Genomic DNA, 19,618 nt, shown 5'->3' with positions numbered 1-19,618 from the left:
ATCTTCCCAAGCCCAGCTTTCCAGTGACCAAGGGAACACGCTTCTCCTAGATACATACTAAATGACAACCAAGAGTACTGACCCCTTCTCCACCACACTAAATAGAACTCTCTCCTTTCAGGAGCCTTTCAAGGCTACTCCTGCCACCTTCAGAGGTGCGGCAACTGCTCAACTGCATCATTACCGTTTCCAACACTGAGAGCCTTCATCCACACTCCTTTGGGAAAATGCTGGGGCCCAAATTGAAAAGGAAATAAAAGAGACCACAATAAAATTGCTAACATACGGGGAGTAACAGAGCAATCCATGACACAATTCTATTACACTCGTCCCCCAAGCCCAGCTAGCCACAGTGGCCCTGGGGAGGAGGAGCCACTCTCATTTCCACAAATCAAAGGTCAAAACCACGCAAGGGCTTTGTTACCCACAAATGGGTCTGGCCGACCTGCACGAAGTCAACGGTGGTCTTGCAAAATCCATTTTTAATTCCAAGGGACTCCTTTTCTAAAACTGAAATAGCATCTCACAAACTTGGGGACTAATGTACCAATAGCAATATAAAATGAGGGGATACAACGAAATCTTGATGCAAGATAATGTGAAACAACAACTACCAAAACCCAAACAAAAGACAAGATAACAAGGAGAATTAAATAACCCTGATTTTACGCAGAGAAATTAATGATGCATTCGTCTACAGCCTGGTCAAAAATAAAGACTAAGAGTTGCTGACTTAACTCATGATAATTATTTTTTAAATTGAGTTACACCACCTAAAACATCTCAGAACTACATGCTGTGCACTTTTTTAAAATTATAAAATAATTCAAAGAAACAAAAAATAAAGACAATCTTGTGCACTTTATTTAACTTTCCATTAAGAACTTCTGAGAGCCAGAAAAGAGTGTAGAGGCTCTTTTCTCTTGCAGCACAGATAAAAGATTCAGATCGTTTTTACTCTTCTCCCACAGCCCTGTTGCTGGAAAATTTGCAAAACACAGGCTTACTCATGTTTGCTAGTAAGAAATCAAATTCATCTCCATAACCCTTCCAAGTTATATTCTTTTGAAACTTTCATTCTAAAACACACACATGCACAGACATACCATTTTCCCCACCAAAGGCAGTTTATAAAATTAAAACTGGTCTCAGGGATTCAATATACATTCTCCATGAGCAAAAAATACACATGTAAATGTGGAATGGTACACAAGGACTTCATCTTCCTTACCCCAGTGACAGGCCAAAGCATGCAGATTCCATGTGGATCACTGCAGCTGATTCACTGCATTCCTATCCACATCAAAATTGCCCCTTCAACTCTTCCATGTTCCATAAAATTACTATTATTGCCGCCTTTCCCATCTACTTTATTGGCAAATGCCTTGGATTAATAAAGCCCTCATGGTGTTTATGAGCAGAAGATCACTTTATTCCCCTAATACACCAAAAGACACCGTGGGGCAACAGGACCTACCACTTAATTAGATTATATAACTGTCAGGAGTTGGTGAGGTTTTAAATTTATATTTCAATTAATATTTAATAGAGCTTAATTAACAATTCCCCCCTCTCTTCCTTCCACATTCTGCATTCTCCCCTATGTCTTCCTTCTCAGATATTGGTCCAGAATGGCAATCTGGCTCACAGTATTTGGTAGGGTGGCACCTATGCACGCAGACTACTTTACTCAGAACTGCATTTGCCATGGCACCAGCAGAAGCAAATTATGAGTAGAAATGAATTCCTTTCTTAAGAGCTGAGTGTCTATCTACCTGAATATCTAAGCACTGAGGACACGGACACACACACACACCCACACCCACACCCACCTTAAAGGAGTCTAAATGGACACATTAACTGTCTGACATCTCTACTTGTTTGTTTCTTGGTAGCCACGTTAAAATCTCCCATGACATTTGAAAGGAAATAGTGTTGGTGACTTTGCCAAACCTATGAATCACACACAGGCATAGGCAGCCAGTTTTTAGAAGCAGTGTTTCTCAAACCTTTTGGGCTTGAGACCCTTTACACTCTTAAAAACTATTGAGGACTCCAAATAGCTTCTGTTTATATAGGTCATATCTATCAATATTCAGAAATTTGAGACTAAGGAATTTTTAAATGTTAATTCATTTAAAAGCAATAAACTGGCCAGGCGAGGTGAGTCACACCTAAAATCCCAGCACTTTGGGAGGCCGAGGCGGGTGGATCATGAGGTCAGGAGTTCCAGACCAGCCTGGCCAACATGGTGAAACCCCGTCTCTACTAAAAACACAAAAATTAGCCAGGCATGGTGGCAGGCGCCTGTAACCCCAGCTACTCGGGAGGCCGAGGCAGGAGAATCACTTGAACCCGGGAGGTGGAGGATGCAGTGAGCCAAGATTGTGCCATTGCACTCTAGGCTGTGCGACAGAGCAAGACTCTGTTAAGAAAAAAAAAAAAGGCAATAAACCCATTACATTTGAACATAAATAACCCATCTCTATAAAAAATGTTTTTGAAACAAATATATTAGTGAGAAGAGTGAGTTTTACATTTTTACAAATCTTTTTAAGGTCTGACTTAAAAGAAGATGGCCAGATTCTCCTGTTTCTGCATTCAGTCTGTGACAATATTACATGAAGCCTGTGGAAAACTCCATTGTACACATTCATAAAAGACTGAGAGTAAATAAAGCAAATACCATCCTTTTTTTTTTTTTTTGGAGACAGAGTCTTACTCTGTCACCCAGGTTGGAGTGCTGTGGCGCGATCTCAGCTCACTGCCACCTCCACCTCCTGGGCTCAAGCAATTCTCCCACCTCAGATTCCCGAGTAGCTGGGATTACAGGCATGCGCCACCATGCCTGGCTAATTTTGTTCTTTTAGTAGAGACAGGGTTTCACCATCTTGACCAGGTTGATCTCGAACTCCTGACCTCAAGTGATCTGCCCGTCTCGGCCTCCCAAAGTGCTGGGATTACAGGTGTGAGTCACTGCACCTGGCCTGCAAATACCATCTTAAAATCATTATTAATACACTTTTGACCTCATAGTCTCCCTGAAAATGTTGGGGATCCCTAGACCCTATTTAAAAATTGTTACCTTAGGGGGTTTCAAAATGTTTAAAGACATAAAACAATAGGCCTGAAGTAGCTAAATTTCTCTTTTGCTTCCCAGCCGCTACCACTATCATTCTGGCTAATTAACTGATATATAAGCCACTGCTTACAAGTCACAGTGAAGACAAATCTGAATGCAGGCTTTCTGTTCCAGATCTTATGTACTAGTTCTTATAGTACTTTCTAGCCTAGTATATAACATAAGAAATGGTTTTTAAAAAGAAGCCACTGAAACAAAGAAGAAAAAGAACACTGAACATTTTCCCCAAGCCTCCTGAAAGCTACTTCTGTCTCTGCCCCCATTGGTGCTAACCAAGGGCAGCTGGACCAGCCAAAGGGTTTCAGAATGTTTCAGATAAATTTCATTCCCACTCAATAGGAATAGCTTGCCCAGACACCAACTATGGGTCTATTTTTTCTATTGTGGGCTTAAAAAAATTTTTTAAGCTCTTGTTTGATAATTTATTTTAGTTGCTAAGAAACTAGTTTCTTATTGTAGTCAGTGAGAGTAAAGATAAAGCAACTGTCAAAATAGTGTGTTATTTTGACAGTAGCCATATCAGAATCATAAATGATAGAGCTTATCTGTACATTTTTACCCTCACTAATGGGGTCTAAATACTATATTCTCAGATATTTCATACATACACAAAGACATACAAACATGCATTTTAGTAAGAAAGGCCATCACACAGTTAGCAATGAGCATTCAGGGAATGCACATGTGCATGTATACATACACACACACACACACACACACACACACACACAACCAACTAGCCCCCAGTTTGAAAGCTCTTTTTTTTTTCTTCCAATTTTTGGAGCTAGGATCTCACTCTGTCACCTGGGCTAATGTGCAGTATAATCATACCTCACATAGTTCATAGCCTTGAACTCCCGGGCTCAAGTGATCCTTCTGCCTCAGCCTCCCAAGTAGCTGGGACTATAGGCATGTGCCACCTTGCCCAGCTAATTTACTTTATTTTATTTGTGTAGAGATGCAGTCTTACTAATGTTGCCCAGCTGGTCTCAAACTCCTGGGCTCAAGCAATGAATATCTGTATTCATTCAAACCCTCATTCCCACATCCTCTTGATCTGTCAGATGCTGGTAATCACCATCAGACAGGGTGGATCATCTGTATGGGCCTGCTTGGTCCATGGTTCTCCTAAGCCATGCACAGTGCTTTGGTCAATGACAAATTCATTCTCTTCCTTTTGCTCTCCCTCCCATCCATCCATCCACTCACCCATCCAATCATCCCCTGGCTACTGTACTTTTAAAAAGTTTTTTTGTGGCCAAAGAGTCCAAGCCTTGTGAGTAACAGTGGGTTAATCATGTGAATAATTAAATCTACCAAAAATCTCTAGCAACTCCAAATCAAATACTTGAATATGGATTTTTATTTCACTGTTATATTGCTGATGAGTGGCATTTGGCAGAATTCGAAGGAGGAGAGAAACAAAAATGTATCATTTTCTTTCTGTGTCTACCCAGGACTGGCTATACTAAACGCTATTCATCATTACTTTCACCTATTTGTAGGGTAATAACACTTAAAACTTTATCTGAGAAATATTAAGCAGTTGTTAAAAATAATTATAAAAAGTAATAAAGTAACAGAAAATTTCTGTATTATTTTAAGTTATAAGGTGAATAAGCAAGGTATGTATTGTTTATGTTCTAATTTTAGCTAGCTAATATATTATATATGCAAATAGATTAAAAACTGAAAGGGGGCATTACTAAAAATGCAATGAGTTGTATATTTGAAGGGCAGGGCTATCGGCATTTTTTCCCCTTTGTTTTCCAAACTTTCTGTAATGTTTTAGTATTGTCCTGATCATGAAGACAAGGAAAAATATCTCAAAGGTTGATTTTTTTCCTATTCTTGGTGGCTTAGAAAGTTTCCCAACTGGGAGTGAGGTCTACCTATCAATGTCAAGGTGGAAAAAATATATCAAGAGTGGTCAGCTTGCTCTTTTTGGCTGCCTCCTACATTTTTGATCCCATCTTGGAGTGGAGAAAGATTCTTCCACCCCTCCATCACACACCACTGCTCCTGCCCCCACGCTCATCCCATCCTAGTCCCATGTGGTTAGGGTGATATGTTCCAATCTTCATTTGAGGTCTGATGCAATGTGTTGACCTTGCTCCTCATCTTATCTTGAGTAATGGATGAATGTCATGGCCATATGCTTCCCATGACCACAATTCTCATTCTCATTAGAGATCCAGGAAGTCTTCCTTTGAATTCAGCCAAACGGCAATGTGTAAACATTTCTGCTGTGAGATTTGAAACTTGTGATAGAAATTCCAAGCCAGAAGCTTCTGCAAAATATGTGAATCACAGGGAAAGAATCTGCTCTTTTCTGATTGACCCTTTTAATGACGTATTATTTAACCTTAGATGATAGAGATCACAGAGCCTGCCGTGACCTCTTCTAATGACTGTTAAGCTGACCTTAGGCAACAAAGCCAGCAGGAATCAGAATTGATTAGGAGGATTTGCTACCGCTTTCCAAAGAGGCCGGATATAGAGTTCTTATTTCCACTTAATTATCTCTTGGCCTCTGATCCACATGACTGCTTCTAGAAGCCAGCAGGAAACGTGAGGCGAGGAAAGTCAGTTGAACCTCAGTGAACTGGCTCTCCACGTACCCTGGAGACACACACACCTTTTGTATCGTACAATTACAATTTATGGTGTGACGTGATCTTTCTTTATCATGTACTTTTTAATAAAGGATTCGACATACAACCTTAGTTTTAACACTTTGCATCTCAAATCCTGCTAGTCTGCTTGTATAATTAGCTGTGGCTTGACAAACAAAAACTTAAAAGCAAAAACTTGAATCGTGCCCATATTGTTTATTACAATGGCTAAACTTGATCATTTTGGAGTAAGAACGGTGGGTACACCTCTTTTCATGAACTGCTTGGCACGCATCATTTACTTACAATGCGTACTCATGATCTGTGTATAGTTAGGAGGTGGATTAAAAAACGTTGCTGTTCTAATTTGTAAACCTTCATCTTCTAGCTCTCAACCTCCAATCTAAACAAAATTCTAACGCTGTCTAGCTCCAGGATGCCCTAGGGCGAGACACAATTCCTCTGTGAATGCATAGATAGCCACTACCGTGGTATCATAGTATCTCAGGTTCAGTCCTAGATTACTTAAGCATCATCAAAGTCCAGCAAATTTTTCTATGAGAGGATTATTAATTATTTTACAATTGCTATAACCCTGAGCCTACGAAGAGACAGCAAGCAAAATCCTGCTTTACTCACTTTTCATGTGGAAACTGGCAAATACTTTCATTTCCAGTGTGCCCCTGGTCATTCAAGATGCAGAGAGATGCAGTTACTTCCTTAAGGTCAAAGTCAATGGCTGTTCTAACCTAAAGTCTATCTAGCAGAACACAAAATATACAAAAACACACTGTTATGTTACATCCATAACAGGCCAAGAATGTAAGCATGACCAAAGTTATCTTTTGTGAATAGCTTCCGTCTACCTTTTTGCTCTTTCAAATATGTATATAAAATACATACATGCGTGTGTGTGTGTGTGTGTATATATATATACATGATTCATACATATACAGATGCTAAATTTACATAAGTAGGAGAGTTACAAGCATAGTACTCTCTACAGCCTAAGACAATTTTTTACAAAAGATCATTCTCAAATTTACCGGTATTTCAAACTTGGAAAAAGGAACTAGCAGTATTTAGTGGTAAGAACACAAATGGTAGAGTCAGAAGATGAGAATTAGAGCTGGTACTCAGCAAATTTTGAGTTAGGTACTCTCTGGAAACTCAATGTGTTTAAGCCTCAGTTCCTCACCTGGACAATGGGAACAACAATATCTCCTCAAAGATTTCTGGAGAGAATAAATGAAAAAATGCAGTGATTTTTCAAAAGAGTTTTCTGAAACATGAACTCCCTTTTTTTTTTTTTTGAGACAGAGTCTCACTCTGTTGTCCAGGCTGGAGTAGAGTGGCATAATCTCAGCTCACTGCAAGCTCCGCCTCCTGGGTTCACGCCATTCTCCTGCCTCAGCCTCCCAAGTAGCTGGGACTACAGGCACCCGCCACCACACCTGGCTAATTTTTTTTTTTTTTTGTATTTTTAGTAGAGATGGGGTTTCATCATGTTAGCCAGGATGGTCTTGATCTCCTGACCTTGTGATCCGCCCACCTCGACCTCCCAAAGTGCTGGCGTCAACTCCTTTCTTAAGATTACTAAGAAGGCCAATATGCAAAAGAGGCCCAAATGGCCCTACGTCAGAAGAAGAGCAGGATCTTGTAATAGCTCTTCTGCCAGCACCCCATCAGCCCTACTCCATGCACTCACTGGAACCATGAGAATCCACTGGAATTCTCTGTAAAACATAGGAGATAATTCACACAAAAGCAATATAAAATTGCTGTTATCAAAATGAGGGCTGAAAAAATTGAGATAAGAATAGTTTAGGAAAGGGCCAGGCACAGTGGCTCACGGCTGTAATCCCAGCACTTTGGGAGGCCGAGGCAGGCGGATCACGAGGTCAAGAGTTTGAGAACAGCCTGGCTACATGAGGTCAAGAGTTTGAGAACAGCCTGGCCAATGTGGTGAAACCCCGTCTCTACTAAAGAATACAAAAATTAGCCGGGCGTGGTGGCGCGTGCCTGTAATCCCAGCTACTCGAAAGGCTGAGGCAAGAGACTCACTTGAACCTGGGAGGTGAAGGTTGCAGTGAGCTGAGATTGTGCCACTATACTCCAGCCTGGGCAACGGAGCAAGACTCCATCTTGAAGAAATAAAAAAGAAAAAAAAGAATAGTTTAGGAAAAAAAGACAACTATTTACCATAGCTTTCTCAAATTGCATTTACAATTTTACTACTTGTTAGCACTTTTACCTATGAATTTCATGCTAAGCAACTGAGACTTGCAAGTAAGGTACTTCCTATAACTATACCCTATACCGTCTGCACTGAACCTCTTGCATGACCAAGATGCCAAACACAGGAAACATACTTCTACATACTTTGAAACTTAAAAGCTGACTTTTCTAGATTTTCTTTGGCTGAAGGAAAATTAACACTTTATTTTGAAGTACTTAGAATAGCCATTTAAAAATATACATGTACTAATGTTCTATTATAAAATAATCATATGCTTCTCTGGGTGATGCCATGGGCCAAGTGCGAGCAACAGGTCAGTGACTGTTTGATCATGATATTTACGATGTATGGAGGTGGCCAATAGGAATAATCCTCTATAGGCACATGACTCAATGATTTAATTCTGGCTGCATTGGGAAGTAAGAGTATTTGGAGGAGAATGGTACTCAGCAATGTCATATCAGTTACGTTCAGTCATGTATGCATATATGAAGGCACACAGCAGAATTAAGAGACTTTTCTGAAGGCTCTTGGGAAAGTCCTATCGCAGATGGGCTCTCAACTCTGTGTAATGTCCTTATTAGACACTTCAGAGCATGAGTAAATTCTCTCTGGCAGAAAATGCTTAGAAGCTTTAGCCCAGCCTGTAGCTGGTTGACTAGGTTTATTACTAATTACTATTGAACTGATATTGTTACTATTACTACTACCTTCTTTGGGTGCTTTAAATTTAGATGATGCAGCTCAATTAGAAGACCTCAAATCACTTTGCAGAGTTCCTGCTTTGACAAGTAGGGATGTTTAAAAGGTTCATCATTTGTGGTTCTCTGAGCACGTTCCAACATACTATTATAGCACTTTGGTGAAAAAATAATATTAGCCCAATTTTATAAGGGTAGAAATGTAGGTATAGATAAAACTGTTACTATCTATAACAGTTATATAGATGAAATATCACTTGTATAGGGCTCCATCCTTTATAAAGGACTTTTAATACACAGTCTGTGATGATAAAGAAAAGTCCCAGGGCAGTGTTGAGTAAAGACAGAATTCAGTAATTCTAATTTCCAGGCCATTGCTCAATCTGTGGCCCATGCTTTCCATCTATTTTTCACTATAGAGTCTAAACTTCCTGCTTTGCTATTTTTCCTTGGAGAGGCAATGTGGCATAGGGGAAAAAATATGGATTTTAATATTGGCTTTGCCACTCATTAGATATGTGGCCTTCAGCAACATTCTGCCGCTCTCTGACTCAGTTTCCCCATCTTTGAAAATGGAAATAGAAACAGTACTTTGCAAGTCTGTTATAGAGAATAAAAATATTACTTCGTAAGTTTGGTGTATTACATGACTTAGAGTCTGGCAGGTGATGGGCAATCAACCAAGATGCAATCCCTCCTTTCTCTTCCCGCCCACCATCACCCCTACCACTGTCTTCTTAGATAAGATTAGAGCCCAAATAGCTCAACTAAGGTTTGGGACATATGTACAACTTCTGCCTATGCTGCTGAATAAAATGTCCTCAGATTACTTACCTATCTGCTATCTCCTGATCAACAGGTCTCTAAGAGCAGAGGCCACGTTTGCAGTCTTTTTTGAATTGACCCTTATGTCCCTGAGTAGACAGTGCCTATGGGAAAGTGCGGAGAAACTATTTACTGGGCAACGACTCTGGGAAAGTGCGGAGAAACTATTTACTGGGCAACGACTCTGTGTCAGGCACTCTTCTAGCTACTGGGGATGCAGAGGGGATCCCGCCAGATCAGGATGTTCTCCCAAGTGAGACCCTACCCCTGTCTTAAAGGATTCTGAGAGGATCTAATGAGGCGTTTGAATTTTAATTGCACTGGGTACCTATGGAGGCTACAAAAATGTCAGTATAACCATGAGTATTATTGTTGTTTCCGTTAAGAGGGGATTCTGTTCAATAATTATTTGCTCATTAGACATATCTAAGATGTTGTGATTGGAAATTCTTTGGTATCTCAATTCAAACACAGTAAGGCAGTAAAGAACTATGGAAGAGAGAAGAGAAATTCCTCCAAAGTTACAAGATTAGGCTAGAAATAAACCTAGGAAACATAATCCCCTGTTGAGTCAGACACATGATTTTGAATTTCTGACTTTCACTTCCCATCACCAAGTATGTGGGGAGAGTTTGCCTGTGTCTTCTTATACTCCTGAAATTATGCCATCACGCTCTGATGTGACCCTAGCTCCTGGTGTATCTCCTGGTGCTGTGGGACAAATGTAGAAGTGATATAATCAAGACTAATCAATCGAGTCCATAAGTTCCCATCAGACTTCTAGTTACCTAGCCAATATTCATTCTACCTTTCCTCCTTGGAAACAGAACTCCAATTTATTCAAGTAATATGCCCAGGTAAGTTATTACATTTCTTAGCCCCCCTCACAGCTAGAAGTAGCCATAGGGCTAAGTTCTGGATAACTGTACATATGTGGAAGTGTCACACTGGAGTTTTAAGAAGGCTTCTTAAAAGAACTCAGTTGAGAAGTATTCTCATTCTAGTCTTCTCCTTCCTTCCTTTTTGCCTGGAACATTGATGTGATGGGTAGAAAATCCCCTTTATAAGGCCTTTGGTTCCCTAATGATCCACCTCTGGAATTCTATTCCATGACTTTGTTTAGGCCACCATTTCTTTTTTATTTTAATGTGCTTGACTGAGAGACTTAACTTTAACTGATACAGTGTTAGTAAGCTGTCTGACAAAATTTTGGATTCCCTTAGAATCAATTTTGGAAACATATATAAAAGATGATGCACCTTCTCTTAAATAGCACTTAATAAATTCTAAGGGGTGCAGCATAGTGCCATGCAGAAGTGAGTGCTGGAAACACATCACTTCCAACAGTAGCAGTAGAATGTAAATTTCAAGTAATAAGATCAAACCAGTGGATCTAAGGGCTAGGAGTGTTATATCCTTGAGTCCTCAGGATGCCTTATTTAAAAAGATGGAAAGAAAAAAATTAAAACACACACACACACACACACACACACAATTCAACATGTCAGAGTCAACCAAAATTCTAAGATTGCACCGAGAAAAGGAGATGAACGAAACAGTCCAATAGAATCATTACCAATTCTGTTATCATGGCAATACATATTACTATTATCATGGTCACCTTATTGTGTAGCCATTGATTGGGTGTTTGTACGGAAGGAATACAATAGCTAAAATACCACTACAGGCACCCCCTTTAGGCTAGATGGGTTTCTCTGGCTTTGCCCCATCACTGTTTCTGGCCCTGTAGGAATCTTCTTCACTGGCTTACACTGCTGTTTGTCGGGAACTGACCCCATTTCAGGAGAGTGGATCGTATTATTGGAGTCAAAGCTGTATGCAAAGCCATGACATCTCTGCTCTGTTATGAAGTTATTCATTACTATTTCACATTCATCTCTGTCAACCGCTCTACAGTCACTTTCACAAGCCATGCCTCTAGCATTTTCAAGCAGCAAGCTGGCCAGGACTATTAACCCCATTCTGTAGATATTTAAATAAAAGCCCAAATTTGGTTAAATTGATCTTCATGTGGTCTTTTTTGGGTCAAGCAGCTGCTCTCCAATTTCATTTTTTAAGTCAGACGGAGGTTAGGACAAGGTTATCTAAAAATGGACTGTTTTTATATAGCAATTTCCTTAAGTAGATACCTGAGTTCTAACGTAGATATTGGCCTCAATGTGTCTTTTATTTATGTACTTACTTTTTGGCATAAAATGGATCCACTACTGTACTGAAAACCAAGTTTTGTGATCCTTTTTTGTTTGTTTGTTTGTTTTTGAGATAGAGTATTACTCTGCGGTCCAGGCTGGAGTGCACTGGCATGATTTTGGCTCACTGCAACCTCTGCCTCCCAGGTTCAAGCAATTCTCCTGCCTCAGCCTCCCAAGTAGCTGGAATTACAGATGTGCACCACTATGCCTGGCTAATTTTTGTATTTTTAGTAGAGATGGGGTTTTGCCATGTTGGCCAGGCTGGTCTTGAACTCCTGGTCTTAAGGGATCCAATGGTCTGGGCCTCACAAAGTGCCAGAATTACAGGCGTGAGCCACCACTCCTGCCTTTGTGATCCTTGATATTAAATACATGATGGGCCTTCCAATCCATAAGTAATACAGATACCCTGTCATCAAAAGCCTTTGAAGGCTTTTCTTTCCCTACCTGAGATAGAATAAAATACCTACAGGTTTCCCTAATCTGCAGTTTCTCAAGAACTAATGACACTATGAATAAGAAAGGTTACCTTTCTTTTCAAGAATTCCTGGAAGACTGCCTTTCAATAATGGGTATTTTTTGTTTGGTTCTCCCATGAAAACCACAACTCTCAGCTTTTCTTTTTGCCCATAAATTTATATTGTTCCAGATAGCATAGAGTTAAGCCTAGAAATGTTCTTAAAAATTCTACCTTAAAAGAATGAAACCATTGGCTGTTAGCTTCGGGTTTACAAGTCCCTCTTGGAATTGATGGTGACATTTTTTTTCCTCTGGAAAGGTAGGTGATTTTCACCCTAGTACTTCATCGGGCTTCAGTGGTCTATAAATCAAGCAACACACACACACACACACACACACACACACACTCCAACCTCTAGGATACCAGTCTCACACAGTGGTCTTCATCCAGAGATCATAAGTACGATGATGGCCGGGGGACTTATTAAAGCACTGTTACCATTTATTAGAGCAGTGTACCAAAAAAGAAAGAAACAAAAGGTTAGCTACCTTCCCACCAGCCAGCCAACAGGAATATACAGACTAGTCCTGTAGGTACTTTCTTGTACAGATATTATATTTAAATGGCAGGGCCAAAAGACCATAAGACCTAGTGTACCATTGTTCTTGCACTCTTGGATCTGAAATACATTTGACTTAAAAGACCTTTCTGGCTGCTTTGAGGAGGCTGCTTAACAGAAATTGCAATTTATATTCTTGAAAATCTGTCTAACATTCTTTGAAATAATAAAGGCATACATGTGAATCATATGAAAAAGGAATTTTACCAAAAAGTCCTTCTGGCCCTATGAGTCCAGAGATCTCTTCCTCATGTCCCACAAATGCTGCCTTCACTTCATGAGTCTCAAATAGCCACAAGGACTACTGGGCCAACTTCTTTGCTTATGTTTTAGAAAATGTGCTTCACAATATATACCTTATCTAGGATAGGCAAAACTATTAATCCTACATAGTGCTAAGGCAGACAGGGAAAATCAATTACTAAATAAAACCTTTATTAATACAAACATGAGCATTCACACAGACATAAATTATTAGCTCTTGGAAGATTTCCGTATTTACATTTTTACTCAGGCTGCCATACTTAACAGTATTTAAAGTTCAATAATCTCAAAATCTTAATTCCACATCTAGTAACAGTTGATCAAATATCAATATCCCATGGGCAGAATAAGACCCCCTTTTTCTATCTTCCCATAGAATTAAGCCAAATATCTACATTATAAAGTACTTATTTTTAAGTACTGAAAAGAGTTCAGTGTCATATATCTGTCTTATACACGAAATGCAAGTTCCTTGAGAGCAAAGATAATGTCTATACATGTCTGGCACATAATAGATGCACATTCGATATTTTGTGAATTAATTAATGAATTCATCTTTGTATCCCACAACACCTAACACAGTATCTGGCACATAAGCACGTATTCAGTAAATATACTAACTACTTGTCACACAAACTCTTATCAGTGGGTTCTGAGCTTTGAGGGGTTCAGCCCACCATCACCAAAGATAGTCATCGGTTTGCTTTTTCCATCAACTGGTCTTCACTCTGATATGGTGACCTATTTGCAACACAGCTCCCTACTATTAGGGATAAAGTCTGGCTACTAGATTGTGAGTTCCCTGAAGACAGAACTGAGTCTTTGACCACTGGATTGCTATGACTGTGCAGGCACTGTCTACTAGAGTCAAATTTTGGTTTGAAATAGTTCATTATTTTATTTAACCACTTAAACTAGTTTAGTCTATAATGAGTTAATAGACAGATGTGAAAAGTTTTAAACCCCTCTGTCAGGGCTCAGAACATGGTATTTCCAAATATGGCTTCTTGATTTTTTATTTTTTCCATGCTATAATTTAAAATGTATTTATTTCATCATATTCTTTGGCACGTAGAAAGTATATGGCATCAAGTATATGGCTCAGTATGGTTTATTGCACACATCATAGTGAAGATAACTGCGACACACGGAGACTGGACCCAAGGTGCTGGGTCTAAGAATAGGATGCTCTCATGGCCTCTGTCAACTAGCCATAGCCTTTCATCTTCATCTCTTTCTTCTCTTTCTTCCCTGTGTTCCTAGTGTTAGTTCTTCACGGTCACCTTTTATTTCCTCTTCCTATATTTATATCAAATTCCGTTTCTTCTTCAGACACAAAATCTTGAAGGTGTAACCTATCTTGCCTACTCCTAAGTCTTTGAGGCTAGTTGCTACCTTATCTTCCCACATAAAGAGACAGAGATTTTTCCATTAGGTGTATTTTCATTTTATTTTTACCTGCAAACCTCTAGTATTGGGGCCTAGAGAAAATGAACCCTAGCATTAAAATATAAAATGTTAGTCGAAGAGTTCAACATAGCCTTACTTTGTCTCGAGATCTCAGATAAATGAACACTAATGTGTAAGGAGATAATATACACACGCGCGCACATACGCACGCACAACCACTTCAGGAACACTGCAGCAGGAACCGTGTCCAATCCCAGAAAAGAGACGGCACTGTGCTGCTTAAATGAAAAGGAAGAAAAAAGGCAAGGAGGGATAAAAGTATAATCATCTAAACTTTTAAAGACAGCAATTTAAGCAAATTGCCATATCTGCTTTTAGAAATGAAAGGGGAAGAAAAATGCTCATTTCTTTTGAAGTAAAATTGCGTAGGTCAATGGCTGTGACAATCCTCTCAATAACCACTAACAAAAGACCAGTTTGGGTGGTTAGGGAAGCCGCTCAATAGCAGGTATTCATTGAATCTTGGAATAATTTCGCTTACCACAAGCTGTGAGAGAGAACCAAGCACTGTGTAGAACACAGCCTGCTAGGTAACACATCAGCAGCCGAGGTGGAAAAATAAAACCCACAACCAAGTATTTCTTGAGCTTTATCACATGACTGTTTACTCCAAGGCAGGGAACTGAATGTGGAGCCCATTTAAGGCACATGAACAGAAACACACATATACTGGATCGCAGGCGAATGTATGTCTATGATTGGTTTGCGCCAGGGGAATCCTTATGTGTTATTTAAGATATTTTATTTTAGATGAGAGAGTGGTACTTTTCTGGACTACAGCTTCTGGAAACTAGGTTCACTTATTCAAGAATTTACTGAACACACAGGGTACATGGAGCCCAGTAAGTTATCTATTCCCCAATTTTGAACCTATACCAAAATATATCATGAAACAAGCCATCACACCAACTAGAAACAAATAAATAGTTACAAAAATACTGTCCACAGTATAATTTACATAAATAATGGTGGAAGAAATGAGAAGTAAAAATGAGTTACTTAGGGAAGGTTTCTTGGAAAAGGTGTGGCCCAAGTAGGATGTTAGAGAAACTGTGACATGTAACCTCGAAAAGTGGTTTTATGCTGTTTTAAAATAACCACATGATTTAACTAGGTTGACTAATGATTAATTTGAACTATGCATCTGAGCATAGACAGCTTTATAGTGCACAAGAAGCCTATATACCAGCCATGCCTACTTCTATCACTATCTGTAATACCTCATTTAATTTGTCCTATATGGAAAAGATGATATGGTCTCCTTCCAGAAGAGGTAGAGGCATAACTACTATGGAAAATGTTGTGGTAGTTTCTCATGAAATTAAACATATTGCAGGATGTGGTGGCTCATGCCTATAATGCAGCATTTTGAGAGAATTGCATGAGGTCTGGGGTTTGAGACCAGCCTGGACAACATGGTGAGATCACATCTCTAGAAAAAATTTAAAATAAAAATCAGTCGGGTATAGCGGCACATGCCTATAGTCCTATCTACTTGGGAGACTGAGGCAGCAGTATAACTTGAGCCCAGGATTTTGAGACTACAGTGAGCTAGAGAGGATTGTATCACTGCACTCCAGCCTGAGAGACCCTGTCTCCAAACATATATACATAGAGAGACAGTTACCATATGACTTAGGAATACAAGTCCTAGATATTTATCTAAGAGAAGTGAAAATATATGCCATGCACAGATTTGCACACAAATGTTCACAGTAGCTTTATTCTTTTTTTTTTTTTTTTTTTTTTTTTTTTTTTTGAGACGGAGTCTCACTGTGTCTCCTAGACTAGAGTGCAGTGGCGCGATCTCGGCTCACTGCAAGCTCCACCTCCCAGGTTCACGCCATTCTCCTGCCTCAGCCTCCCGAGTAGCTGGGACTACAGGCGCCCGCCACCACGCCCGGCTAATTTTTTGTATTTTTAGTAGAGACGGGGTTTCACCGTGTTAGCCAGGATGGTCTCGATCTCCTGACCTCATGATCCACCCGCCTCGGCCTCCCAAAGTGCTGGGATTACAGGCGTGAGCCACCACGCCTGGCCTAGCTTTATTCTTAAGAACCCCAAACTGTAAATGATCCAAATGTTCATCAATGGATGAACGAAGGAACACACTGTGGTCTATTTTCACAATAAAATACTACTCAGAAACAACGAACTATTAAGCCAAGCAACAATGCAGATACATCTCAAAGCATTATTTTTATACTATACATGAAAAGCAATATATATATATATGAAGCATGACACAACTATATTCCATATAATTTCATTGAAAGAATGAAATTCTAGAAGAGCTTATAAATAGCAACAGAAAGCAGATCAGTGGGTGCCAGGCACCAGTGATGGGGTGGGGAAAGTTGGCCGTAAAGGGGCATGAGGTGACCTTTTGGTGTCATGGGAATGCTCTTGTCTTTAGCGGGACTGTGGCTGGAGAGAGGAAAACATACATTTGTCAAAACTCAGGCCAGGCGCAGTGGCTCATGCCTGTAATCCTAGCATTTTGGGAGGCCAAGGCCGGCAGATCACCTGAGGCCAGGAGTTCGAGATCAGCCTGGCCAACATGGTGAAACCCTGTCTCCACTAAAAATACATCAAAATTAGTTGGGCGTGGTGGCGTGCACTTGTAGTCCCAGCTATTTAGGAGGCTGAGGCAGGAGAATCTCTTGAACCCAGAAGGCAGAGGCTGCAGTGAGCCAAGATCGTGCCACTGCACTCCAGCCTGGGTGACAGAGACTCTGTCTCAGAAAGAAAAAAACAAGTAAAATAAAATAAAATAAAAATGTTTTTCAAAACTCATCAAACTGTATACTTAAAATTGGTGAATTATTTATGTGAATTATACCTCATTGATCAAAAATAAAAACCATGGATATGAATACTGGAAAACTCTGATATATTTATAATATTTTCCTAATTTCATCCTAATTTAGTTTTTTATTTAGACGATTGATCCAATACATCTTTAGACACTACTAATGTGATGTGTGCCAATCTAACTGAAAATAAACGACCATTGGAAGAACTAAAAAGCTTATCAGTCCATGTCCTGTGCCTGGAGCTTTTCTGGTGGAGTTCTGCCATCAGGTGCTGAGAAAATGGGCGGCCTTCTCAGGACTGCTAAAAGTCAAGGCAAGAAGATGCTCAGGAACCACTACTGGGTAGAATCCACTTAGACACACACCTTTCTTGTCTCCTTGGGTCTCTGTCAACGGCATTGAATCCTAACTCATCTCATAATCCCTCTTGAATACCTATAGAAAGGACTTCTTGTGAGCTCAAAATCAAAGGCATATTCACATGTTACTATTTTTGGATCCAACATATTCCCACTCTCCTTTCTTTTAATAGAGTGAAACTCTAGCCTTCATTTACAGAAGGACTAGAAGTAAACTAGACAATGAGAAACACAGTACTTTTCTAACTCTTCTCTACTTAATTCTCCCTCTGATTTGTATGCATGTTCTCTCTCCTTCCTTTCTTTCCATCCTGTTTTGCTGGCCTTCTTTCCTACATCTCTCTCCTCCATCTGTCCATCTTCTCTGCCTCATATTTGCTTCACGATTATTCTTCTGACTTTTGGTGCATTTCCTGACTTCTGCCTTTGTTAAAATCTATGTATTTTCTGGAGGATAATGTATATGTCATTGTTCCTTCTGTGGCTTTTTCTCTTTTCTTTATTCAAATAACAGAGGAATGAATTTTTCTCAGAGAAAGGAAAGAAGATGAAAGGAGGAATTAGGTTGAGACGAGAGAGCGTGGAATGAGAGAGGAAGGTGTCAATTAAAAAAATGAACCCCACTGCATCCCCCTCTTGACAGGTGGGGTGAGTGGAGCTGACAGCCGTCGCATTAGCTGGCTTTGGTGGAACCCTCATGCCTTGTGGTTCCCCCGAGCTCAAAAAGAGTGATTCCAGGGCCAGCGGACACACTCACACATTTTTACTTGGTGTTCCAATGCCTCCCCCGCAGCTATTTCTAATAATGGTAATTATAATGATTTGAGGCTTAAGCAGGGCAATTCCGGCCCGAAGGCAGATTGTAATGAAGTAGTCAGAGTGAAGGGAGGGGAGAGGGGCTGTGGTGGGAAGAGGCTGGATGGGGCACTTTCAGGCCTTCAATAGCTTTGTCTAGTCAAGTGCAACCAGGATGGCCTCATCTTTTAAGCCCAACGTTTTGTCTTGCAGGATATTCAGAAGCCAGTTTCTGCTGGAGATAGAGGATTGCTCACATCCATAGACAGGCCATACTGACTCCTGAGCAAACAAACTGCTTGCTCTGTATGCCGGCAGCATTCACCCAGCCTGTGGCCTGTAGTGGCTACTGCTCTCTCAGCTATGGCTTGAGTCACATGCCTCATGCTTTGTCCAGCCCCTCCTTGTTCCCTCACCATAGATAATACTATCTTAAGAGCCTTGGCCAGAATCCAATTACTGCTGATATACATCTTCTCTTGACTCCAAATGACTCTTTCTGCCATTGAAGGATACCCCGGAATGTTGAAAACTTGTCCTGATTGCAGAGTTAATGGTCATGTGGTCCTCGGCACTAACAGAATGGCCTTAGGGGGAGCCTTGATGGGTCTCTCTAGTCATCAGCGTTACCCCACCTCTCCCGCTCTGCCCTTATTAAAGCCATTCGTTCTGAAAGCTAAATGAATATGTTTCATCTTCAAATGCTGGAAAACAATAGCAGGCAGCTAGCGATCTGTATAGAACAATGCTAGCTTAATCACTACTATTCTCTTTCCTTCTCCCTCTTTCTCTCTCAATTGCTCTCTTTTCAGCTTTGTTCCCACTATCATCAATGACGCCTTTATAGACAACTCCATGATTTTGTACTCACGGAGCACACACATGTAGGCACATACCAATACCAATCTATACTTACCTTAAATCTGTGAGAAGAAAAACATACATGTTTTATAGATGCATAATACATATAACAATCTCATATATAGATTATGCATATCTAGGGATATTTATTTTGGTCCTTTCTAAGCAGTCAACACATTCTTACAATGCCAAGTGTAATGGATACTTATATCTAAACAGTTCATTTTACAACAGGAAGA

At 40.0% G+C, this 19,618-nt stretch overlaps 1 protein-coding gene across 12 annotated transcripts in view; it reads right to left on the bottom strand.

Annotated features, from left to right (window-relative positions):
- LOC105492953 (PBX homeobox 1) overlaps nucleotides 1–19,618 on the bottom strand; it is a 330,443-nt gene that overhangs the window by 133,101 nt on the left and 177,724 nt on the right. The window contains exon 1 of one of the 12 annotated variants that reach the window (XM_071074787.1): nucleotides 6,397–7,071. The exons of the other annotated variants lie outside the window; for them this stretch is intronic. Within the exon in view, the coding sequence (XP_070930888.1) occupies nucleotides 6,397–6,448 (52 nt within the window). The 5' untranslated portion in view covers nucleotides 6,449–7,071. Of the gene's footprint in view, nucleotides 1–6,396; nucleotides 7,072–19,618 lie in introns of those variants that run through there. 12 annotated transcript variants of the gene reach the window in all.

The sequence above is a fragment of the Macaca nemestrina genome, chromosome 1 (assembly GCF_043159975.1).
Source record: "Macaca nemestrina isolate mMacNem1 chromosome 1, mMacNem.hap1, whole genome shotgun sequence".
In the NCBI taxonomy this organism is placed as follows: Eukaryota; Metazoa; Chordata; class Mammalia; order Primates; family Cercopithecidae; genus Macaca; species Macaca nemestrina.
The sequence above is the reverse complement of the archived record's forward strand: the minus strand, read 5'-3'. Positions and strand labels throughout refer to the sequence as shown.